At 29.5% G+C, this 27,439-nt stretch overlaps 1 protein-coding gene across 2 annotated transcripts in view; it reads left to right on the top strand.

Moving 5' to 3' along the window:
- Window positions 1–15,126: 15,126 nt before the first annotated feature.
- LOC129987707 (early growth response protein 1-B-like) overlaps window positions 15,127–27,439 on the top strand; it is a 35,425-nt gene continuing 23,112 nt past the window's right edge. Inside the window, exon 1 of one of the 2 annotated variants that reach the window (XM_056095656.1) lies at window positions 15,127–16,613. In XM_056095656.1, the coding sequence (XP_055951631.1) occupies window positions 16,298–16,613 (316 nt within the window). In that variant the 5' untranslated portion in view covers window positions 15,127–16,297. The remainder of the gene's footprint in view (window positions 16,614–27,439) is intronic. The other variant, XM_056095657.1, reaches the window with a different exon arrangement.

The raw sequence follows: 27,439 nt of genomic DNA, 5'->3' as shown, positions 1-27,439 counted from the left end.
CCAATATGGTGGATAGATTTTAAAAGAGGAAACGACACCAGTATGTTTCATATTCTTTGCATTCGAAAAATTCATGCACTGTATAAAAGGAACAAGTACAAAAACAAAACACAAGAAAAGAAAAAAAAATTAATAAGTGCCGCATAGAAAATTAAACTGTTCATTTAAGAATAAAAAAGTAATCATATTATTGTGATAATACAAAATAATCACTTCGTTAGCTTCTTTTTATTATATTCTGTTTTTATTACAAATTTTATGAATATTCGTACCCATCTACAGTACGCTGATGGCACGAATGAGTGGTATGTATAGCTTTGTTTATTAGACTGCTATGATAAATATTTTTCTTTCAGTTCCCACAAAGTTTCACTTAAATAAAATTTCAAAGTGAAATGAAGTAAGCACACGGGACGTCACAATCACACGACAGAGGCCACATGAGTACGCATATCAATGAATGATAAATTGCAATTGTGTTTCCTTGTGCTGTTTCCTTTCTACTTTCCTCCATACGAAACGGAGTATAGAGAAAGTATTGTAATAATCAAAAAATTCAAATTCGAGATTTTGGCGAATTTTCGGTTTTTCGATCTTCCTGAGTTCGAAAAGCAGATTTTTTAACATTATGCATATCTGTATATGACAAAGACAACTAAAACTATTTGAGCTAAGCGATTGAAATTTGGAATATTGTCTTTGAACCAAATTTGTAGATTTCTATCAAATTTTCCACAAATTCCATTCAAAGAAAGTTTAGGTATTCGGTTATCAGAATATAAGTTAGCAAACTAACTACAAAACGATGAGAGGTAGATGCATAAAATTAGTTTGATAACATTTTGCACAATCACTGTATTATTAAAAAATCAAAAATTTGTTGATCCTTCCTGAATTAGATTTTTAAAAAAAAATAAAAATTCCAGGCTTTTTTCTAGCTTATTGAGACTTTTAAATATAATTTTGGTGAAAATAATCTTTATAAGAAAAATTTGGTATTTTGATACTGAAATAAAAATAACATGCATGATAATTGATTTTTTTTTCTATTTATATTAATTATATTTTAACCTGCTATCACAGGTTTTGGGATTGTTTTTTTTTCCGCAAAATTATATAATATATGAAAATAAAAGATCAGCGCTGCTATATTTATTTGTTTTTATGCTTTTTTTACAATAACATAAAAGTAAATAAAATAAAAAAAACTGCTTATTTATTTGTACTTGAATGCTTATTATTATCGAAAAATCATATATTTAAATTCGTTTATAATTATTTAGCGTTTTTATCATTAAAACGTAAATATTTCATTGACAGATCTAATCCTAAAATATCTTTTTCCCTTATGAGGAGTTTATTATAATAGTTGTACCTCTGGATGGTCAAAACTTTATTCCCATCTTTGATGGAAAAAAAAATCTTTCTCTTTTCTTATTTCTAGGCAAAGTTTTATTCCCCTGTTTTATTCATTCAGCCAAGGCATCTATTGCCACATCACTGTCTTCATTTATGATGTTAAATTGCTACAATTAAACCTTTTATTTGGCATAGTACGGCCTATATCAAATTAAGGTCAGTGCTAAGAACAATTGCCTATAGGTAGAGGATATGTTCGCTGCTAATATGGAAAAAACAGAGGCCCCATAGGTGGTCGTAAGGGAGAATTTATCTGTATTTCATTTCAAGACTGAACTCCATTTTAAAATATGTCTCATTTTCGTCTGCTTGTTCATTTAAAGATTAAAATGCCCCGATCTGACTCATGTGACTTCATCAACGAGCGAGTGAAACACGCCATTTATGCCTGGAAACACCCCAGGACAAATAGCAGCAATAATTTCATTTTTATTGAAAAGGACATCCTCACAAAAGAGTCACATTTTTATTACACACCATTGTCCGAACGTTTCTAACCACACGAAGAAACTGTTCTCAGATTTCAAAAATTGCTTCTATTTGCCTAGTGATCTCTACAAACATATGCAATGGAAAACTACAAAACCGCAAATCTAAAATTCAGTACCCATATTAAGACATGCTCTCACAGCGATTTGCTGTAGAAAAATAAACATTTCATATCTGGAAAGCACAGAGTAACGTGTCCCCAAATGTTCCAGAGAAAAACACTTGCTCAATCGCTTGAAAGCAAGCTACTTCATTCCCACCTCCCAGATTTTATGGCATCTTAAAACCATCGGGACGCGTGAAACAACCACCTGACAAACGTCACACGCGTGTCTCGTAAATATTTAAAAGCCATCCATTGTACACTCACACAAACATTGACAGGGTTCAATGTTTCCCAATGGCCAACAGTACACACCGATCACGGAGCCAAAAAAATAAAAGGTTCCGTCCCATCGGTGTGTGAACTTATGTGGGCCGCCCCGTAACTCGCACCTGCTGCCCGTAGGCGTAGCTCTTTAACTCCTACCCCTAAATAGGCAATGCAATGCCACGGTCATCGATTGCATCACTGTTGTTGCTCCATGCACAGATTGCTGGATTCGGGATGCCCATAACGATACTTTCAAGTTCAAGAACCTTTGCAAGTGACCATATAAAGCACATAGAATGCAGTGTGAGATATATGTGCTTGTGTCCCGGCTTGTTATCTATATACAATGAGTAACACTTCTACAACAAAAACATTTCAAACTTTATCCTGTTTTTTAATACAAATTCTTCAAGTTCACTATTTTCATCAAATTTAAAGGTTGAAAATGAATCAGTGCTGGACTTTGTAAAATAACAGAATGGCATGTTATGAAATAATGCAAAGAAAAATTCGTTGATTCTTTCTCTTCTTTACCTTTACTACTAATAAAAATGAATGTGTGTGTGTGTGTGTGTGTGTGTGTGTGTGTGTGTGTGTGTGTGTATGTGTGTGTGTGTGTGTGTGTGTGTGTGTGTGTGTGTGTGTGTGTGTGTGCCTACGTATGCGCGCGCACGTATATGTGTTTGTTACCGATCTTCAAGCTAATCCGTTTAACCTATAACATCCAAATTTGGCCTATTTGGAGAGAAAAATGTGTACCTCTGAGCGAGTTTATTAAAATTTTAATTAATTAAATATTAAACTGGATTTTGAAATTTTTCCGCGATAACTTCTGAAAATATATAATTGCATAAAAATGGTTTACCATTCACTGTTTAAAATTTCAAATAATTAGCATTTTAATGACATCAATTAAATAGTCATGTAAAATTTCTCTGATATTTTATAACCTTTTAGATTTTATTTTGTTGCCAATTTTCCAACAATTGATTACATTGTTGCCCTGAAATTGAAAACGTTTCTCATTATTTCATCAAATATTACATCTCGTCATTTCCTATCATTATTGCAAGCTAAAGAAAAAGGATCGAGTTTAATATTTGTGTAGTCTACAACATGAATAAAAAAAATATATAATAATAATATCGCAGATATTAGAAGAATCGATCATTTAACATTTACATTTTTATTATTGCTATTTCATAGGGCAGGGTTACTATCAGAAAGGTTCGTGTACTTAATAAACAGAACATAAAACGATTAATTCAACCATCTAACTCTCAGACCCGCCCGAAAGGCACACGGATTTAAACCATAAAACTAAATGACCGAACCGCCGCAACAGCAACATTGGCAGGAACTGTGGTTGAGTCCTAAGGGCCGTCACCGGCCACGGTACAACCCTCCTCGAAGGAAGCACGTCCCGTCATCGATGGGAGGAGCCAGATCCCCCACCTATTAGTGTACCCTCCAGGGTGGCGAGATCCAACCACCATGCCGGAAGCATCTCATCCTCATTTCGAGGTGCTCCCTTGAGGGACACATAAAACGATTAAAATAAATCTGACAATTTGATGGAATTATGGACATGAAGTTATATCTTAACGATTTAACTGATATTAAATATACGCAATATTCTCAACAAATAAATGATCGTCAAGGACGACTAGTAAAAACAAGTACCTCTATTAAGAAGTATGCGAGAAAGTTTTGGGGAAACCACGCCCGCTGTTTTAATTGGAATGATCATTATGATTTTTCGTGTAAAAATGCCTGAAGTAACATCATCATCAAAATCAATGCATCAAGTAGCATCAATGCACCAAGTAAAAAGGCATCAAGTAGCATCAAAATCAATTCATTCAAAGAATATTCAGAAGATTATAACGATTCAACAAAATCACACTTTCCCAGAGAGCCCTGAGGTCCATTTTACATCTTCAAATTTCCTGGCATTAAAAATAAAATCTTTTTTTATTATTATTATTGTTGTTCTCGTTCCTTTGACATCTAAGCGAGATATATCTGTGTTAATACCAACTGCCAAAATGACATATGGTTTTTCTTAATTGGATTTCTGTCGCTTGCTGAAACACTCCACGCTCCGAAAGCAACTTACACCATAAATTGACCCGCTCTCTATAAGCCAGTCGGGTGAGAGAGAGCTACATCGGATGGAGGTTTGTGTAATACAAAATCGGGGTTTAGATTGATTCGAAGTCTCGGAAATAAATCACTGGCGGATGCATCTGTTGCATTGCTGGACTTTTTTTTAACTTCTTTCTGAGATGGGTAGAAATAAAAAATAAAGAAAAAGAATTTCTAGGAATGCGTGATAAGTAAAAAGGCATGTAGTGTGTTATCGAATTAATGCTTGGTTCTGTTTTTGCAATGATATTTGCTTTAAAAGGAATGGCATCAGCTAAAGTAGTCAGGTGTCTGGAATAAATTTTGATTGTCACGAATTTTCACTGTTAATATCGTGCTTTTCACAAATGTTTAATATATGCCCCAGATTGCTACAAATTTTACTTATGGGTAAATATATTAAATTTTAAAAAAAAAGTTAATTAAGTTATTTAAAACCAGCTCCCCAACACTTTCTCGTATACTCTAGAATGAACTTTTCATGTCAAAAGTGGCTTTATATGTTATTGGTGTGCAATAGTTTCGGAATAATAACCTTTGGCGTGAATTCAGCATTTTTACTGAATCTATAGTGTTATCCTTGGCGTGTTATTTGGCGATTAATACCTGGCATGCGTGAAATAGTATCCGAAAGACGAATTTTTGTTTTAAACACGTTTTTCACAGCCGATTAAAAAACTGACACGAAACTGCACCTGTAGTCACAAAATGACATACCAAATTAGATATATTTAAGTCATTGCGCTTTTAAATTATCCCATTTATATATTTTTGAAAGTACAGATGGACAGACAATCAACTCGTTGTTGGATTTAGCTCAAAATTTGACGTCTACACTATAGATGTTAAATCTGTGTGCCGAATTTTACTTATCTAACTCTCTTCGTTTTGTAGTTATCGTGTTAAATTATATTCGAACAGGCGGACAGATGGACTTCCTCTGAATCGATTTTGCTCAAAATTTGAAAGAAATCTGCAAATTTCATGTAAAGACCGTATACCAAATTTCAACCGTCTAGCTCAAAGCGTTTTCGAGTTATCTTTGTCACAGACAGGCAGACAGACATTCGAGCTCAGAGGGGTGTGAAACATGGAGATTCGTTAAAATTACGAGTTCGAATTTTTTGACGACTACTATACTTTCTCTATAATATACAGGGTGTTTATAAAGTCCCGGACCCATTTTGATGTTTAATAACTCGTAAAATAATAAAGATATAAACAAACTTATGGCATTTATTGATGGAATAACTCATATATTTTCCTTTTCAGGTTTGAATATTTTTACTTTTGTAAATATCGTCTGCACGTGTGGTTAGTTTCAGAAAATTTCATTTTCCAGTCTAAATATCTGTACTTTTCTAAATATTGTCTGCTTATTAATTGCATTTTTCTCTCTTTTGTTTTTGGCAACTATTGCAATGTTATGTTTACTTTTGATGTGTTTGTTCTATGTAGTACTTTTGTATGTGATGTTTTATTCGAGTGGATATTAAGGAGAATGCGTACACCACAAGAGAAAGGCAGATTTTATGGTGGTTCATAGAAATGAAATCGATAGTGCAAGCACAGAGAAATTTCAGAAGAATTTACCAAAAAGATCCTCCATCCAAAAACAGCATCTTGCGGTGGAAAAAGAATTTTCTAGAAATTGGAAGTATCGAAGATAAGAAACGTTCCAGACGTCCTTGTACAAGTGATTTTGATGTTGAGCGTGTCAGAGAGACATTTTTACACAATCCTAGAATATCTGTGAGATCAGCGGCAACAGAATTGGATATGCCAATTTCGACAGTGTACAAGGTTATTAAGAAAAAATTAAGACTGCATGCATACAAAGTTCAAATTGTTCAAGTTTTGGAACCGAACGATAGGCCTAGGAGGATGGCTTTTGCAACATATATGCTAAGGAGTATAGAAGATGCTGCTGATTTTCTGAAGAGCATAATGTTCTCCGATGAAGCATCCTTTCATGTTTCTGGCATTGTTAATCGCCATAATGTGCGCAAATGGCTCTGTGGATGCCGACATGCTTGTCGCGACCTGGCGTGAAATTGACTATCGACTTGATATTCTCCGTGCGACGAAGGGGGCACACGTGGAAGTTCATTGACAAGGGTCATGAAACTTTTTGAGTCTATTTAACCATTTATGTTATTAATTTTAATCTATCTTTATTATTTTATGAGTTATTAAACATCAAAATGGGTCCGGGACTTTATAAACACCCTGTATATTAGAGAAAGTTTAAAAAAATGGCATAAAAGAGTTAAAATTTCAACATTTTCTATACATAAATGTCCGAATCGCTCATAACTGTTCTGATTGATTCTTTGTTCCTGATCTTTTCAGAATTAAAATTTATCAGGGTTTTTTTCCTAAAATAATTAATTTGTTAGCTTAATCGTCCTTGTTCGAAGCTGAATTGTGAATTTGTAAAACGAATAAAATTTCGATTTCTTGTCAGAAAATCAGAATATAAAAGGGCATTAAACTCTCAAAAGTACCTCAGAACATCATTCGTCAAGTGTTTAATATAGAAATCTTCAAGGACCAAACAAATCCAAAGCAAGGGAGTACAATTAAGACAGAATTTTAAATGTGGTATGCATCAAAACTAAATAGTAACGTTTTTGCATAATCTTTCGCTCCATTCAAAAATTTTAGCATAGAAATAACATTACATTTAATAAGCATTAGACCCTCATTTAAGACAGATCATTTAAATCCAAAATCGAAGCCGTATTTTAACTCTCTAATATGTGTAGTATAGAGAAAGTATAATAATCGTCAAAAATTATTATGATTGCAATTGTATTCTGTGTTATATTTTTGTCTCAATAGATTGGGGAAAATGCGTCTAAAATACAAATTCGATTCCTGGATACCATTTACCACATGCCAGGGATTAATCGACAAGAATGTCACAATAATTTCAGTAAAAATGCTAAATTCACGTGAAAGGTTAATGTTTCGTGGCTATTATATGCCAATGCTATCAATGTTCCGCCAATTCTCGCCAATTCTCTGCGATAAATGCGAGAAAGTTTAGATGAGTATTGGAGATCGTTTTGTGTAGATCACTCCCGTTGATTTTTCTATGGAATCAATTGATATAATGTTACAATCATATATCTTGAGCCATATTCTTTTCCCAGGAGCAAGACATACAATACATTCAAAAATTTTATTGACTCAAAGTATTTGACGCTTTTCATCTAAGCTTAAACAAATTCCTCAACGAGCATTGAAGACAAATCCATAAATTTAAGACAGAGGTCCCGTGATGAGGAAATGATTCACAGATTTCTTATATTCCTTATAATTAAACTACAAAATTCTGAATAAACAGCTAAGGGAAATACAATTATCAAAAAATTACAAAATATTTTTAGAAAAAATGTTTGAAAATCTTTTTGTCATAAGTGAATATACAGTAAAACTCTGTTTATATATATTTCAAGGGACTAACATATAAAAAAAATACTAAAAAACGAATAATCAAAATATTAATAAACGACATTGATTATTATACATTTAAGGATACAAATGTAAATTAAAATCACTACTTATAAATGAAAGCTTTTCTTAGAGTAGTGCTAGTATATTATTAAAAATATTGAAAAAAAATTATTACATTTTAAAATCAAACATTTATTATAAATAAAAGAAAAATTCTTTTTTTAGATATGCTGGATACTTATTAATCATTACGTATTCTACCGATGTACGTGTATGCAGGTAGGCGTTTAATTAGAAAGACTTTTCATCGCTGCCTGACGTGCTGATATTTGAGTATATTAAGTACTGGCATCAGAATTGAATTTAGCTCATTAAAAAAAATTTCGTAAGATGCTGCCCTATTCTCGATTCTTTTTCAGTCATAGACAATGGTTTTCAGAATTGACATTGGAATATCAAAGCTGTTTTCAGTTTTAATTTTGATTAACCTATATTCCTGTCGAATTCTCTTAAAATTTCAAATTTAATATTCAAAAGAAGTGTTTATCATTTTTAAGACGTTTTTTTTTTTTTATTTAAAAAAACTGAATAGCACATTGTGGGTGCTAAAATACATAAGAATTCAAGAATTTATGAATTTATCAGACATATTAGTCAAGCGAAATTACCTCCCAACAATCAGATGATCCCTGATGTTCTTTATTTGAAAATAGTAAAGAAAGGAAAGGGTGTTACATCTCCTCCTTTTTTTTAAATTTTAACCCTCCTTAATTAATTTTAAAAAGTATTCTCCCTTAAAAAAATAATAAAAAATGAAAATTCCTTTTTAATAGAATCAAAAAAATAAAGACTGGGCTGAAAATTAGTGAATTTTAAAATTGAATGTAACTAAAATTTTATATTGTATACACGAATTATTTATTCTTACAGTGGTTATGAGTAGATCGGGTCTATCGTACAAATGCAAATGACATATAAATTAGAAACGCATAAACATAGGTTTACCGTATTTACGTTTTTTTTAAATATATATACGTTCTTTGCAGATTTCTTATTTTAATAGTCACCTTCATAAGAATACAATCTCATATTTTTTCTATTTGCAAGATGTCTTTATTACATATTTTTTTCTGTTCGTAAACCTATACAGAATTCATAATTTTTTTTTGTTGGTGGTGGTGAGGAGCAAAAATTAACTATAAGTACTTTTTTTCAAAAATAATTAATGAAGATTTGAACTTCTAATTCGAAACATCATAAAATAATAATGTTATAGGCTTTTTCCATTTTGTATATATTTTGTTTTATTTTTAAAAAATATTTTTATAATTTATTCATTGAAACGTAATAGAAAATACAACTTAAATTTTATTCAACAATAACGTGTAGATAAAAAAAAATGAGCTTAGTACCATTACAACGCGAATGCGTGTAAAACCAATAACTAAATCAATAAAAAATACAATAAATAAAATTTTGAAAATATTTTCAAAATTAAACGAAAAAAAATTGATATCACTAAAAAACTTATTTTTTGAATTTTAAAGTGATGTAAAAATATTTCTTGTATACTATACGTTCCGAATTTATCGAAGAAAACCTTAAATTTTTAATTAAAAACCTAATCAAAATATTTTAAACCCCTCTTTAACAACTACTTTCCATTTTTGTAACTACCTGCAAATTTTGTTGTTTCCAGATTTAATGATCTGTTCTATAGAACATTTTTAATAAGGTTTTTTTATTGTACATGCCTTAGCAGACAATTTAGCATTATCATGTTATTTTCGAAATTGAAAATTTTTTTTGATAATAAATTCCTCATTTTTCCAAAGGCAACTTTTGATTTAGAAGTTGCGAGGTTTGATTTATATCCATTTCCTTAGATTTTATCGGATCTATTCAAAATTATATTTATCATGATTTCATAATACAACAAAATAAAATTAGGTCAAACTTTAAAAAAATTTCTCTTATTTTCAAAAAAAAAAAAAAAAAAAAAAAAATACTAGAAATCCATCGCGATATTTTTTTTTTTTTTTGATTTCCTGAAATCTATTTCTTTTATTATTTCCCTAACAATCAAAGTAATATTTAGTGATTACTTATTACAATAATATTCAAAGATCGTTCCCAGCCTTGCAACTATATGTGGGTATATGACGGTAATTATCTTCCCAAAATCGCTACAAATGCAAATTAATTTCACGATACAGAAAACCTCAAACATTTTGGAAAAAGGTGATTAACACAAAAGATGGGCGATATTAATTGCATTATTTATTTATCTTCCAAGACCCGGAAAAAAATTCCCGTGGGCAGCATTCGATCCCGGGCAACATGCGAGGACAACCCACGTGGTGTTGACGCCCGCGTGTAGGCGCTGAGCCCTTGGACGAGTGGCGTCAACAAGACGCACGTAAACGCGTCCAGGCTGGACAGAGACCACAAAATAGGGATAGGTTCAACCAAATTGTTATTAATTGCAATTAGTTATGATTTGAATTAATTAGAGGAAAAATAGAATAGAAGAACATCTGCTTTTTTATATAATGAGGAGTAATTTTAGTGATGTAATGATTATTGTAAATTTCTTACTGGAAGTTTGCAATGAATAAATTTTTTTAACTAAAACATTCTTTTTTTTTTTTTTTTTGCGAGAAAGAATCTTTTTCTGATTTGATTCATATATATATGACCTGTTGATATAAATAAAAAAAAAATATCAAAAGTTGAAAATTGGGATAGTCAGCTATATTAATTAATTAAATAATTAATAAGTTAATTAGAATAGCTCAATGTTTAACAAAATACAATTAATCATTTTAATAATTATTATTAAAATGATTAAATTAAATACGCTTTTAATATTAACAACGTTTGAAGACACTTTTGAAAGTTGTTATTAATATATGCTTATAATAACAACTTTTTTATTATAACACATATATAATAAAAAAGTTGTTATTATATTTTATATTTATTATATATTTTTATAAAATAATAATATATAATAAATTAAATACATTTTTAATTATAAATATTTATTATATATTATAAAATTATAATATTTAAATTAATAAATATTAATATATAATAGATTAAATAAATTTTTAATATATAATAAAAAAGTTGTTATTATTAAAAGCGTATTAATATATGCTCATAATAACATTTTTTATTATAACACATATATAATAAAAATTATTACTATATTTTATTTCATTTATTATATATATGTGTTTTTGGGCATATATTTTATTTCGCTTTGATTATATATTTCATTATTTCAATTTCAACTATTAGATCATGAATTTTCTTTTACTCTTAATGTTAGCATTAATTGTGATTCAGAAAATGAGCTATATTTCTTTTCCGCAATTTTTGGCAATAATTAATGCAAGAAATAATCCGAATAATAAATTAATATATTATTATTATTTATTTCTTTGAGAACTTTATTTCTTAAAATTGCGTGAATATATACTTACTATACATGAAACTTATAGGCCATAAAAATAAATCGTTTTATAATTATTTCTGCATGTGAACTTAATGAATTTACTTTTATTTTAATTCATTTTCACTTTAAAAATTGTTGCCTAAATATTTTGAATAATATTTTCGTTTTTTTATTTTAATTTTATTTTTGTTTAAAATTGAACTCCTTTTCGTAATTTAATAATTCTGATAATAAATAAATCTAATTGTGTATCGAAAATTTCATTAAATTATTCATTAGGAAGCGGAGACAATTATTAACAATACAATATTTGCTTGTTACTTTTCCATAATAAAGAAATTCATCTTATCACAGAATGCTCTACAGTTTGCTAATTTAGTAACATGACTAGAAAATTTTTAAAAGATTTCAAAAATTAATTTTTTTTATTCTGCACTTTCGCCAGACATATTAATCATCACAATTAATTTCGGAAATTTGGAGAGAGAGTTATTAACTGATTTTTCAGCAAATAAAGAAATTGGGAAAGATTTTCTTTTCCTTGATATGTTGAATAAAGCAAAGAAACCCGTTTTACAATGTACCCAGTATTGCGTGACGTTGTTCGGTACCGTTGATGAGAAGGGGGGGAAAAAAGGAAGGTACATTAAATCAAAAATATTTATATTTCGTACAACTTTTTGGTCATACACTTATAGGAGAATACTTTTGCACTACTCATTAGTAATGATATAGAAAGGGAAATATTCGTCCTGTAATATTTAATTGATGTGTATTAATATTTATAGTACATAAAATTGCAGATTAAAATAGATTGATATTTCAGACGGGATTCTTGATAGTCAAAATTATTTATACAATCAAATGATCATAGAAATATACAAATAAAATATTCACTGTATTTAAATTTAATATATGGATTCACTTATTCATTTTCCAAGTTTATAAACTTTTAACAGAATTACTAATGCAAAATCATACAATAATCCTATTAAATAAAAACTGAATTTGAAAATATCTCCCAGCTGGTATTTATATCTGCGGACTTTCCAAAAGCTAATTACAAGGATCATACATCTAAAAGACTGAAACTGGGGGTCAAATTCTTGAATTAAACCTTTTGTTTCATGATGTGCTCTGAAAATATAAACAAAAATGAATTGCATTTTAAGATGCATTGCGTGTAATGTTTCTGCTTATAGCAGTGTTGAGCAAATTGTCATATCGCTTTTTGAATCAAACTGCTCACAGAACGTTTTAATTGAAAATTTTTACTGCAATACAAAAAGAAAACGTTTAACTGTTACTGATTATTTTCTTCGCATTTTTTTCCCACGAAAAATTAAAACTCTTTTTGTAAGACGACTTACGGAATTCTTCAAAGTAAATAAAAACTCTCAAGTTTATTATTTCTATCTTAAATTCATCTTATACTGTCCAATAAACTCATCAGCTGAAATAACCGCCTTTAATCAAAATCGAAATTTAACGAAATTTTTTAAAAAAAGTAAAAGAATAAGAAATACAAACTTTAGCAAAAAATAACTCAAAAATAAATATATGTTTTTGTTTTTTTTTAATTCAAGATAGATTTACACTTATATTTGCACAAACAATCAAAAAGAAATTAACATTGATTCATTAATAATGCACGGTACATACTTGCAGTTATATTTAATGCAAAAACAATGCAACTATTTTAATTTCAGTTTTTATCTGCAAACCTAACAAAAACTTTTCAATTTTTGCTAATGCATTAAATTTATTTTTTATTATTGAAATTTATTTATAATTATTATTAAATAGACTCCTATATTCTTAATTTAAAAATTCCGATAAGAATAATATCTGATATGCTCGAACTAAATACGCATTGAAAATAAATACCAAATTTTATCCAAAAATACCTGCAATATTATTATCTTATGTTAAACATAGTGTTAATGTTAATGATATCTAATATGCACGAATTAAATAAGCAGCTAAATTAAATCCCAGACTTTATGCAAAATAGTTGCAATATTATTTTTTAAGATTAAACATGTTTATAATCTTTTGCATATTACTTCCAAAAAATGCTTCTTAAAAAAAATGTAATAATGCAAAAACTGCAGTTTCAAAGTTAATTAATCTCTCTCTCTCTCTCTCTCTTTCACAATAAGTAAACTCGCAAAAAAATTGTTATCCCATAGTAAGTTCCTCAATTAAATGTTAAAAAAATGCAATGCAACTATTATCGCTTTTGTTATTTAAAAAAATGCACATCATAAAAAAAAATCAAATCCAATTTTCATTTGCAAATTTTTAAAAAAAAACACGCTTTAAAGCTCCGTTCTCTTAAAACTCCCGGGTCTTTCACGAAGACGACCCCGGGAGTTCTCTGTGCTCCCAAAGAGTTAGCATTGTACAGGTGTCTTTCCTTGCATCTGCACTTCAGTCAAGCCCCGATGTAAATATAACTCCGTAACATCCACTACCGCATGGTGAAGTTACTTAAAAATACACAACTTACCCAACACAATCCCAACCAAACAAAAGATAAAGCAGATAAGAAAGAAGAGAAAAAAAAAATCTCCCAACGAAAGAGATAAAAAAAATTAAAAACAGAAAACCACATTAACCAAAAATAAATAAATATCTTTCCAGATAAAATAAAAAAACAACAAAGAAAAGCGAGCGACCTCTGTAGCAGGCGAAAACTATCTACTGCGCAGTACCAAACCATTTGGCACCTCTTCTTGACATACCGCCATTATCCTCTCTCCGTCTCCGATGTCGGCTGATGTGACGTCACGAGCACTTCGGGTGCGTTCGGCTCCATTCGTTGACCATATATGGTCATGAAAAGCCGAAGCATCGCTAATGAGATTCGGAATTATGCATGAGGCTGAGACCTTGGAGTTTCGCGAAGGCCCTTGGCAAAGCAGAGAGGCTGCTGGTGTTCTATGGAAGAAAGGCAGAGCAGAGAGTGTTGGTTTGTGTTCACGCGTGTACGGGATGAGCATTTAGAGAAATCCGCGCTTGCTTTTTGAACTGCATGGGATGCAAGAGGATGCAGAGCAAGAAAGCAACATCCGGATCAAAATAAGGACCGTGCATGTGTTGGGATCGGATACGTTCGCTTGCAGCAGATTTCTCAGGTAGTAGTAGCTTTTTATAAACAAACCCGATGCACAAAAATAATGATGCATATCCTTGCAGAATCAATGCATTTATGTTTGTGAACATTTTGCTTTAGTGGATGCATTAGCAGCACATTTCATTGCACTCCGTTGTTGTGTGCAAATCTGCAATGTTGCATCTGATATTGCAAAAGGCCTGTTGATCTTTGTATGCAAACATCCGTCCTAAGTTGAGGCCAATTTTCATATCCATATTTATTCTGATATTCGAGCTTAAAATAGAAAAAGAAACTAACCACGCAAAAAAAAAAGAATTTGCATTTTTTTTATATGTTTAAAGAACATTTTTTCTAAAAAGAATTTTATATGCATTTATAAATGTTGCAAAAGAAAATTCATCCATGTTATTTTGTGAGTAAAGAAATCTGACTTTGATTTTAAACTAATGCTATAAAAAGTTATTTGCACCCAAATGTTTACTTGTTGGAAAAAAAAATCATATTGAACTATAAAAAAATTCGTATTGAACTATATTTATGCATTTGAAGAATTTATGATGTGCCATATACATTTTACTTGAACTTCTATTAAATTTATAAAAGTTTACATCATGTGAATTTACAAATTTTAGAAATTGAATATTCTCTCTTACCTGCAGTTGAATCTTTTGGCATATTATTTGCCTTTGTTAAAGAACTGTTATTAATTGATATGTTGAATTTGATGTTAATTTTGTTTACATATTAAACATATCAAATTAGATACTGAAATAAATATTGAAAGATAAAATAATTTAGATATCGGATGAGAGAAGAAATAAATGCAAATATTTCAGGGATATAAAAATTGTGTTCGTTTTTTAAGTGCTTGCCGTATTTGGTGCTATAAACAATTACAGAGATATCGAAAAAATATGTGCAAAACAAAGAATAATAACTGTTAGTGCACAGGAGGCGAAATTTGGAGCCGGTGAGTAAAGAAACCGAAACTACAGTGTTTAGGAGAAAAATGATTGATTGTGATTACAAAAATTAAAAAGAAAACAAACCGCAAATGTTTGGAAACACAAATCTCTAATCTGTTTTTTATTATTATTATATAAATGATCAGTCCTTGACCTACTGATGGATTAATTTCGGTTGGACAGGTTGCTCCTTTAAGAAAAATAGCATCATCTGACACTCGAATATAAACAAACCACCCAAAACATGTTCCCATTTTAGAATTAGACAGTTGCTATTGAAAACGAAGCCTCACATACTGAGAAGAAAAAAAAAACATCCAAAAAAAAGAAGAAAAGATACAAGAAAATAATAATGAAATAACCCAAAACTCACAATCTCAAAAACAAATAAAAACCCTCCCCGAGATTGAATGAACGCACAGCATCTCTGACGTCACTTCTACGTCAAGGTCTACTCGCCCTCCGATTGGCCGAAGACCAGGTTCCGGCTCGCCAAATATGGAAGTGCTCACGGAAGCGGCCTTCATTCAGTAAAGGCGGCATATAAAGAGTACAGGTTGAATGGGTTTACGCGCATTTGACGTCGTGCGCTGGACTTGATGGTTCGTCTAACAAACGGCATGTCTCTTCGGACTGTGTACAGCTTCTGTGTGCCGTGTACGACCTGTCACTTGTGGTGATTGGTGGTTTCGCCTTTGCCAATCTTTGTTGTGTTGATACTTCAATCGAGGAAAACAAATAAACAAAAAAAAAACCAAAACAAATAAGTCCGTCGGACTACTAGAAGGGACCTATCAGGAACAGTGTCCGAATCTCAGAATCCAGTGACCACAGACTCTACCACCCAGGGGTCCAGCATGATTATGGACACTCTGACTGGTGTGCTGTCTGCGGCCCCACTGGACACAGGGCCCAGCACTTTCAGTCTCAGTTTTGACACCTTCAAACTGCTGGGCAGCGAGATGGAAGTTCTCGACCCACCCCCGTCAAAACCCGCACCTCACTACCCCACTGTTGACATTCGGCTGGTGAACCCTTCTACTCGCGTCAAAAAAGAAAACGAGGAGGAAGGCATGGAAGACGATACCCTCAATACGCCCGTGTCTACTAGTGCCGATGTCAGTACTTTCTTCTGTACGGATACCACTATCTCCGATCCCGTTCCCATCACAGGTAAGGAATTTTATTGATCTCAAATCATTGTTTCAGTGTGTGTGTGCGTGCGTGCGTATTGATTTTCGCGTGAACTTCACCTGTTCCAGCACGGTTGAGGATAAGGTCAACTACCAATGACTGTTTGACATTTCGAGGGAATTTCTTGAATGGCCGTAGTTTTCCCTCTTCTTTTTTCATCGCCGCTCAGAATCGTCTGCGTCGATTCGGATCGATCGCCCCTTAACCTGTGCCATTAACCGAAATGAATGAAAATTTAATTTTGACTTAGAATTTTACTCACGAATCAGATAATAATTTTTTTTTAATTGAAGGTACAGGTTGTAAATAATTATTTTCTATTTAATATTTGATTCACTTTTATGAGTTTATTTTTTTAATCTAAAGGAGTAATTACACCTTACTCTTGGAATTCTTAATAGTTTTTGTTCAATAGTCACTTACCTTTGAATCAAATTTCATTTGTGATTTTTTTTATCAATTTTACTTTTTAGAACTTTGTATATTAACTTATTATACTATTTGAAGATTTAGATATGGTTTTCTCAAATGAAGTTCAGTCTTTAGATATTTTAAAACAGTTCTTGAACAGTTCAGGAATGACATTTTCTAGTCATACGACTTTAATTGTTGTGATTGAAAGTAAATATTGAACGAATTAGTGACTTTCTTTTAGTTTCAGAACTTTGCTGAGAAAACTTTTTAATCTTTATTTGACAGTTGATACTTTTCTTCTATTTATTCAGTTATTACCTTAATTCATAAATTACTGTCGTGTCTATTATTACAATTCTAATAAGATTTTGTAAAAAAAAAAGCTTGTTTACTTTTAGTGAATAAATTTTTAAAAAATTTTAACCATGAAGTATTTTTTTTAATTTTCTAATTTATTGTTACGAAAATTTTAATTATACTGTAAAAAATTATTTATTATTTTAATATTTTTAGTATTTCTGTGTGCCGACAATGAATGTTAATTTTTTTTTTCCTTTATGAATTTTAATTGGTCAATTTCTTAGCTAGAAATATTATTTTTTATTTCAATATTGTTTTAAAAGTTGAACAATAATTTTACTCATTCAAAATATACCAAATCACTTGTATGTATTGTCTTATTTGTAATAATAGAAACATGTTCACATTTCAAATTTAACATGTTCGCATTTAAACTAAAAAAAATTTTCAGCATAACTAAGGTTTCTACTAATTGCTACTATTAAACTTTATAACTATGTTTTAATATAGCATTCACTTTTATTAATATACTCAATTCATATCAAAGCTGCTGTTCATTTTCTTAAAATTATATTAATAGTGTATTTCTGATTAATTTAACATTCATTTGCTGATTGCTTATATTTGAATTAATATGTTGACATCATAACATTAGATGTTATTTTATTGAATTTCATGTATGGATTTGATTTATATATTTATATATATTTAATTAATATCATTTTGTCATTTGAATTATAACAAATTAAATATTTGTAATGGAGATTTTTTGCATGAGGAAGTAAAGTGCTTGATTTTTCCTGTTTTGTAATTATATAATTTTAAAAAAATCTAATAATATATTGTAATATATAATTTTTTAAAAAATCTTTACTTATCATTTTCAGGAATTAATCTGTCTTTTAATCGTGACCTTGACCTGTTTTATTGTATTTTGTTATACATATATCTGTTCACGAATTGAAACATACTTTTTTGTTGATATCTGTATTGAAATTCTATACCTTTTGTATTTAAATTGTTTTACACCTTAACTCGTTTATAAATGTTTAATAATGTTAATTTCTTGATTCTTAATTTAAAATTTGGTTTTAAAACGTTATAATATAAGCTTCACTAAAATCACTTTTAAGTTAATTGTAGCAAAGTTAATCGCCGATTCAGAGATAATTATGACAGAAACTTTTTATCTTAAATCACATAAAGGCTTACTTGAACAATAGTTTGTGAAAAATTAAGTAAAAATATTAAAACCCAATTCTAAAAACATTAGTAACGAATATTTCAAGAAAGTTGACATTATCATACTCTTGAGCCTCTTCTTTGACATTTACTTAACATAGACGCATCTAACTTTATCATGGGGGAGGTAGGAATATGGTCCCCTCCTGGCATGCTAAATTGTTTCCGTCCCTTCCCACACCTTATCGAATCAAATTCTCCTCTTCGAATTTTCGATGCTGAGCGGACAATTTTCTATTCTTTGAATCTAAAAAATTGTAATATTTTTCCATCAACATTCTCTCTTGATTTTATAGCTTGAAATGTAAACTATGTTATATAATTTAACCAATGTTTTCATTTGTTCCTCGTGAAGCAGATAAGAAATAATTCCAATAAATAATATCGGGCGAAGGAATTTAAAACAAGTGTCAGTATTTGATTAGGAGGATCCCAAAACTGGGCAGAGGGGAGTGATGTTTTCAAAAGTCGGCATTTCGCTCCTCTCTCATCGGGATGGGTTATGCGCATGCGCGAAACTGATTGCACAAATAGGGGGTTTTCTCTGCAGTCTTATTCACGGGACAGAGAAAATGGATTAAATTGGTATTTAAATTATGAATTACGTAATCGAGATAACAGATAGTGACAACTTAATAAAGATTTCGAAAGCTTGTTGAAAATAAACTAGAATGTATTTAGATGGCTATTAGTTTTATAAAATGAAGTTTAAATAAATTTCAAAAAAGTATTTAAATATTTGTTTTTTATAATGTAATTTAAATTTTTACTACAGCCGGAGTATAGTAATTAATAAAGGCTGCTGGAAGTTATAATTTCAAATTTTTATACTATTTATAATCTATTTTTTAATCTTCTTTTATTATTTTTCGAGTATATTAATTATGTAAAAAACATATTAATGTTTCATAATTTGTGAAAATAATTATTAAGGTATCATTGTGTTATAATTAAATAAATTTTATCTTTCTCTCATATACTTTTTTTTTATTTTATGAATGACTAACTTATTTTACGAATAAAAAAAATTAATATCTCTTTTTATTTAATGTTAATAGTTTTAATATTGTTTAGTTGAAACATCGCCCCTTATCATGTATAATGAGCAGTTATTACACTATATTGTGGTTGTAATTCATAATATCATGTGGATATTTTATAATATTCATATAATATTACATAATATATAATATTCATATAATATAACATATTTCATTTTACTCATAATTGCTTTTATCATGAAAGTCTTCTTCAAAATGAATCACTTTAATATCATTAGAAATTTCGGAAAAAATACACTTTTTTGGATCAATACTAGTCAAATATTTTGATGAGAGGCAAGGGTCCTCATTGAAGATTGTCTAAATTGTTTGACAGTCAAAACCAAAGTGAAGTTTTTGTTAATGGCAACTATAAAAAATGGGTGGAAAATAATCTTTTTAAATCTTTTTAAAGAAAATGATTTTTTTAACTAATTTTGCTTAAAAATAATGTCTATTTTTATTTTTTACTTTGACCCTCCTTCTTATACATAAACACATTAGAGATCACAATAGCAATTTAAGAACCCTTGTATTATAAATAAATATGAAATTATAATTATTAATGCTAACCATACTTATTTTGTAATGTATAGAAGCTTTTGCTAAAATAGAAACGAATGCAGTTTGTTTAATAGTTAACATGCAGTTCATTATTTTTAAAAATGCTGAATGATATTTATTTAACATTATAAAAAATTTCTAACAAATTTCAAATCATTCTATTAGATTTTTAAGACAAGTAAGCAATTTAATGTCAGAGAAAAAAAATTAATTGATTCTTTCCCTTTTATTCCTTTATTATTATTATTATTTCATAAATTTGTCTGTAATTGGATACATATAAGGGTATAAACTGTTGTATCTTAATTCTAACAGTTACATAATAATTCTAGATTGAATGATAGTTTCTAAAATTGTTTTGTTTGCTATGAAAATTACTTTGATTTTTTTTTATGTTTTGTTCTGCAATCATTAGACATGACATTATTGAAAATATTTTGTTTCTGTTCTTTTACATAACTTAGTTATATTAAATATACTTGTTTTGCCCATGTTTTGAATATTAATTTTTAATTATTAAATAAGATTAACGATAAATATTGTTTCGAATTAAGGGAGAATTACTTCATATTTGAAGGATTATCAATTAACAGAAGCTCTTTTTTTTTTAAAAAAATCGTTTCATTATAAACATAACATTTTGAAAACTGTTATTTCTATAAAAAGATTTATGCTAAATTTTTTTTTTGTAATTATTGCAAAATAAACATATTATATATATAATCAACTTATTAAAAAAATGAGCAATCCAAAGATATACAAAAAAATTACATTATATATATATTTTTTTTATTTTATAAAAAGAAATTGCTTCTAAGCTGAATTTTGTTCAATAAAAGGAGGAGGATAGAACTTCTTTAAAAGCTATAGCACCCTGTTCACCAAGTTGACTATTTAAACACATATATAATAATGTCTATCCCCACATTCACGTTGAGCATTCTAACTGGTCATATTTCATCGGAGATTTATATCTAAAATGTTGATTATTTATAAAAACAAATTTGTAGTCCATTTCTAATTAACAATTATATAAACTTTTAAATTATATTACATATATTTAAATATATTTAAAATATTACACAATATATTATACAACACCCATACAATATAAACTTGCAAAACTATTGTACGTTTCAGATATTTTTAAAATATATTTGCTAACTCTTCACTTGTATACATTGTGACATTACGTAAAGCAAGTACAATGGTGCCAATTCATTATATAATATGTGTAAAGTGCACTTTTCCATTACATTTAAAATTGCATCGTACAATTTACAGGGATAATACAGACCTTCTCACATGTGCAATTTGAATTAGGTGACTTTGATTGATTTTTTGGCGATTTATCAATGTGACAATAGTGCTGAATTTAAAGAAACAAATAACTTGGAACTTTTACCAGTTATTACTAACTATTATTCTCTTTGATTAACTATATTGTCTTCATTAACATCTTATTTACCGTTGGTTTAGTATTAAATACTTATGTGGCTTACAACCATTACCCTTATGATCGTAAAAAAAAATGTATTGCAAATTTCACGTAATTCAATTTGCATTTTTTAAGATACATACCATAGTATGCATATTAGATATTTTCACAATATGTCAAAGAACTATGTACACTTTTTTTAATGATCGATTCCTGGAAAAATATAAATCAAACTTACGATATGTCAATTATTATAGATACTGGTCAAAAACCAAAATGAATCTATTTCTCTTTGTACAATTTATACAATTCATCATTTCTGACGGTTTTTAATATCCTAATAAACTAAGTAAAATTCAGTTATAAATTCATACGCTGCTGCCAGTTTTCTTATATCACGTTTAAATTATAATTTTTAAGGTTCTCCATTCTCATTTTTTTACATTTTAAAACTAATTGACTTATATTATTTAATTTGAATGTCCTGAAATTTATTTTAATGTCATATTATAACAGTATATTATATAGTATAATGAAATTTTCACACTTTATAAAACTTGTTAAGAGATGGATATATAACAGAGATTCATTCAGATTTTAAGATTTTTACATTAGCTTAGTATGCAACCATTGTTTCGGCAGGACAGAGCTTTTGCACTTTGAGACTTTCTCTTTTGTATTTAATATAAATTATAAAAGTTAATGAATTATAAAAGAGAATGATAGTTTATTACTTTATATCGACTGTAAATGAGGGAAATGTTAAATTCGTGACACATTATTTACTTTATACTCCAATGTTCAGTTTGAGGTTAAAGGTTTCGTATTACATGTCATCGCCCTCCACAGTGCACGGCTACTGTTTATGGAGTGAAAACTTGCGCTTTCCGAGTATAATTAAATATAACACTGTTCAGCCAGTGAGTGAAACACTACTCGGGACGGCATACTGCACTGCTTATCTTCCGCCCCAGCCAAAAATAAATACCTCGGAAATGTACCCAAAACGATGGAGATTTGCTCGCACCAGAAACTGGTGACAGAGATTTTTTTTTTTTTTTTCGTTTGAAGGAATTTTTTCTTAAACCACTATTTTTTTTTAATGCCATGCCAAAGAGGACAAATATTTCTATGAGAAATTGTGTCAATGTGACATTTTTCTGTGTCTTTCTATGAATTTTTTGCTTTTTTTTTATTTTGGGGAGAGTTTTTTTTTCGGTATCGAATGAAGTTTTGTTCATTTGTTGGCTAATGAATAGATGTCAAGTGTAACAAGGCACTGTGAAAACTTTTCCAAATTGTTCTGTCGTTAAGTGAGGCGTAGCTAAGTTGGGTTGTTGTTGTTTTTTTTTCTTTCTGTATTCAGAAAATAAAAAATAATTATTAACTCATTTCTTTACTTAAGAAAAAACATTTTTTTCATATATGTTTTTTTATAGATAGATAAATTCAGATAGACAAAAGAAATAAAACTAATTTCACCTTTAACATATTGAAAATAGTTTTATCAAAGTTATTTATTATTTTAAAAATGCTTTTTATAGTTGACTAATAGTTTAATCTAGGTTTTTTTTAATTGCATGGCTTATAATCAGCAAGATATATAGAAAGCAGTTATAATTAGTTACATTAAAATTTTGTTTAAATACTACTTCACCGAAACTGAAAAAAAAATTATATTATAAACTTAAAAAGTAATTTGAAACAAATTATATCTCGTTACAAACTAAATTGTGACTTTACGAATAGAGAAAATATTAAATCCCTTCTTTTACTTAACTGATTGCTTTTCAGTTTATAATTTGATTTAAATATTTGTATCTATATTTACCCTAAAAATATCAGATCACTTTAAAAATATTATTTCACTTGCACCATAATTCAGATCAAAATTTGGGAAATTTCCTAATTATTCCCTATAAAACGCTTAAATCAGCGATTTGAGTATGCTTTTATTATATTATAGCTCATTTCTAGATAAGTAACGTTTTATGAAAAATGTTTCATCGGTATTCAGAAATTCTGTATTACAGATTGCTGATTTTGCTGTACATATACTGCAGCAGGAAAAACACTTATACAGTGATTTTCAAATCAAGAAAATTGGAAGAAATTAATTCAGTTGTGAAAAAATCAGGAAGAAAATTTCTTTTTCCTTCTAATAGTTAATTTTAAGACCATTTTTTTTTCATAAATATCTTAATTTTTCTTCTCTCTGATATCAAAGTTTATATTACACATTTTTTACACACTTAAAAAAAGGAAAATTGTTATATTTTGAATCTGAATTGACCTGAATGAATGTGCACAATTTTAATCAGCAATAAATTATAAGAATTTCGCTGAAAAAAATTAAATGTTTCTTAAAACTATGTGGAAAAAGCAATATTTCACTTATGATCACTTTTGAAAAATTAATTTCATACTAAAGTTGTCTCAGAGAATTGTATTGAAATTTTTTGTTTTACTCATAATTATTCATTATAATTAAGGAAATATGCTGAATAGTATTTTGAAAAATATCTCTAAAATTAATTAGTAATTCTCAAATTAATTAGTGTCATCAATTAAAATTGTTTACTTTTAATTATCATCATGATCTAGAATCTCGTGCCATAATTTTAGTTTCATTGAATTATTTTTTGTTAAGAGGAAAGTGTTATAAATTATATTTTAACTATTCCGCCCATGATTTATTTGCTGAACGGATTATTAAATAAGTGGAATTTTCACAAAATGGCATCAACGAAAGTGATAAAATTCCTTATGAAACCAGATAGAGTGGTTTCCCCAAAACTTTCTCTCATACTCTCTAATAAACTTGTCATACCAGAGACCAACTTGCATGGCAATTGCATACAACAAACACACACAGAACGCCTTGCTATGTATTGGCGTACAAGAGTTACGAAATATTAAACTTTGGCACAAATTTGACATTTTTACTGAATTTATCGTGTCATCCTTGGCGAGTTTTTTTGTAATTAACCCCTGGCACGCCATTAATAGTATCCAAAAATCGAATTTATCTTTAGACACGTTTTTCTCAACCGATTGAACCAAAAATTGTACACGAAACTGCACTTGTAGTCACAAAAAAACTCAAGCCAAATTTTACATATTTAAGCCATTGCGTTTTTTAATTATCGTGTACGCATGTTTCGGAAAGTACAGATCGACAGCCCGTTGTTGGATTTGGCACAAAATTTGACAGGTGTCTATACTGCAGATGTTAAATTTGTGTACCAAATCTCATCTATCTAACCATCTTCGTTTTGTAATTATCATTTTAACTTTTATTCTCTTATTATTCAAGCAGATAGACGGACTTCCTTTAACAGATTTTACTCAAAATATGATAGAAATCTGCAAATTTGTTGAAAAGACCGAATACCAAATTTCAATCGTCTAGCTCAAAAAGTTTGTGAGTTATCTTTGTCATAGACAGACAGACTGACTTCCTCTTAACATATTATACCCAAAATTTGATAAAAAAAATCTTCAAATTTGGTGTAAAGACAGTATATCCAATTTCAACCGTCTAACTCCAAGCGTTTTTGAGTTATCTTTGTCACAGGCAGACCGACATACAGACATTTTCCAGAAATGTGTTTATCGAACCCAGGGAGGTCTAAAACGTGCAGATTCGTCTATATACCGATTTCGAATTTTTTAACGATTACTATACTTTCTCTGTATCATGTATACTAGAAAGTAAAAATGTAAAGCATCTTAAATCTGAATGAGTCTTTTAACAGTCATTTTATCCATTAACAAGTGATCAAAACCAGTGCACCCCTAGCATTATTACACCCCCGATTCAATCGATGTCTTTGCTGGATTCGAGCACATTCCTGAGATTTCCCACGTGTTTCGAACTCCGACAATTTATCGAAATCCACTCATGGGTAAAAGTAGTTAACTCTTTCATCTCTTTTAAGAGAAGGAAGCTGTGTTTTAGTTCTTCGGTTAATGTGTGTTTCTGCCATTGTTTCCCGTGCTCAGACGGTGTTCGATTGACGTCCACTGTTAAGATGGGCAACCCTAGGGGTCGCGTGGCCGAAAATAATGCCCGGTGCCCATGCCCTTTTGTCGGAAAGGTGATATCCGGCTTTAGAAAAAGGAAAAATGGAGCGCGTGATTTGCGTGACCCTCGGTGTAAGTCCTTCACGCATGGAATGATATTTCAGTTACGTTTCCGATTGATTTCGCTGTGAGCTACCGTCTCGTTAATTGCAGGGTAAGGGCTTATCAGTGGTGTAATTGACATCAACAGGTGCTCCTCTTTTTTCTTTTTTTTTTGGAAGTGATATGTCAATTAATTAATATGATATAAAAAGGCTAATTACTAAATATGTCATTGGATTTAGTTAAATATTTCAAATCAGCTGGAAACTGAATAATCCATTCATTTTTATTTTTGTTTAAAATAATTTTTATTTTCTTAATTTATGTTTTACCCCCCCCCCCTGGTTTTATATTTATCATTTTGATCTTTATTAATTGAGCTGGAGAGAATAAATAGTTTTTCAAGGTTGGAAAGTAATAACAGCATGTAAAATACAATCATAACTGTCTACTTTGTTATGAAATTTTGTTTCCAGGATATTATAGCTTTTTATATAACCTGATGAAATAAAGGGTGTCCCAAAATTAAGGCAAGATTTGAATTTGCCATCATTCCCGCAGTAAAGTGTTGGCTTCGCTATTGAAAAAATTGACAGCTGATAGTTGTCAGATGATTTTTTAATAGGGTTGCCAAACACTTTACTGCACGAATGGTGACAAATTCAAATCTTGCGTTAATTTTGGGACATTCTTTAGGTTATTATAATTTTCTGTATTCCTGATTATAAAGGTTGGTTATAATAAAGTCCTATTATAGAACGTTTTCTGAACTTCAATGTAGCCTGTTCTGCACGTTGGAGAAAAATGGGGAGGTCATATCGAAAGAGGCAAAAATCTAGGAATTTGAATTCTTCCTAGTCATTTAACCATTGGCACCAATGATAACATAAACTTAGACATAACACGAATAAATAATATTCAAAATTACAGGATATTTGGCTACCATTATTTAAAATAATATAGTATTATACTTTCAAACTTGGAAAACTAAATTCTTATAACCCTTTTTTTAAAATTAAATATAGTTAATCCTTTATATTAATTCTTTAACATAAGTTTTCTTTTATATAATAGCACAAAATAGTGTGAGGCATTTATTTTTCTAGCCTAAATAATGAATTAAAATATAACTAAACTTATGCGAAACGTCTAGTCTCTTTTGTCTTACTGTGTATTATTAATTAATTTTCTGAGTTTTAAAATCTCAAAATATTATTATATGCTACTTTGTTATACCGATTAAAAACATTAAAAAAAATTCTACCTACTTTAATTCTTATGTCTTTAATTCTTATGTCTAATATCTGTGATGATTCCTTCATCCTTATTCATTCATTCTTCTGTTTTAGTTTTAATTCATCTCTAAAACTGCAGAAGCATTAAATAAATAAAAAAGTAACAATGCACTAACCACAAATTAAATTCGTATAAAAAGAGAAAATTAGGTTCACTCCCCTTCGAATAATATCGGGAAAATAGAAGCTTTTCAACTAACAAAAAGTAAGAAAATATTCATAAAATTTTGTATTAAGAATAATAAATTGTCCGAACTTGTATCTCCGCTCTTTCTTAATTTCTTTCCACTTTCCGCCCTCTATAGCGTCTTCGGCCCCTTGCTATTAACTGTGTGAAGCAGCAAGTGTTTCAAGTCAACGGCCGTTTATGCAATTCGTTTCAAT

The sequence above is a fragment of the Argiope bruennichi genome, chromosome 10 (genome assembly GCF_947563725.1).
Source record: "Argiope bruennichi chromosome 10, qqArgBrue1.1, whole genome shotgun sequence".
Lineage (NCBI taxonomy): Eukaryota > Metazoa > Arthropoda > Arachnida > Araneae > Araneidae > Argiope > Argiope bruennichi.
Note: the sequence above shows the minus strand (reverse complement) of the source record. Positions and strands in the feature narration are given on the sequence as shown.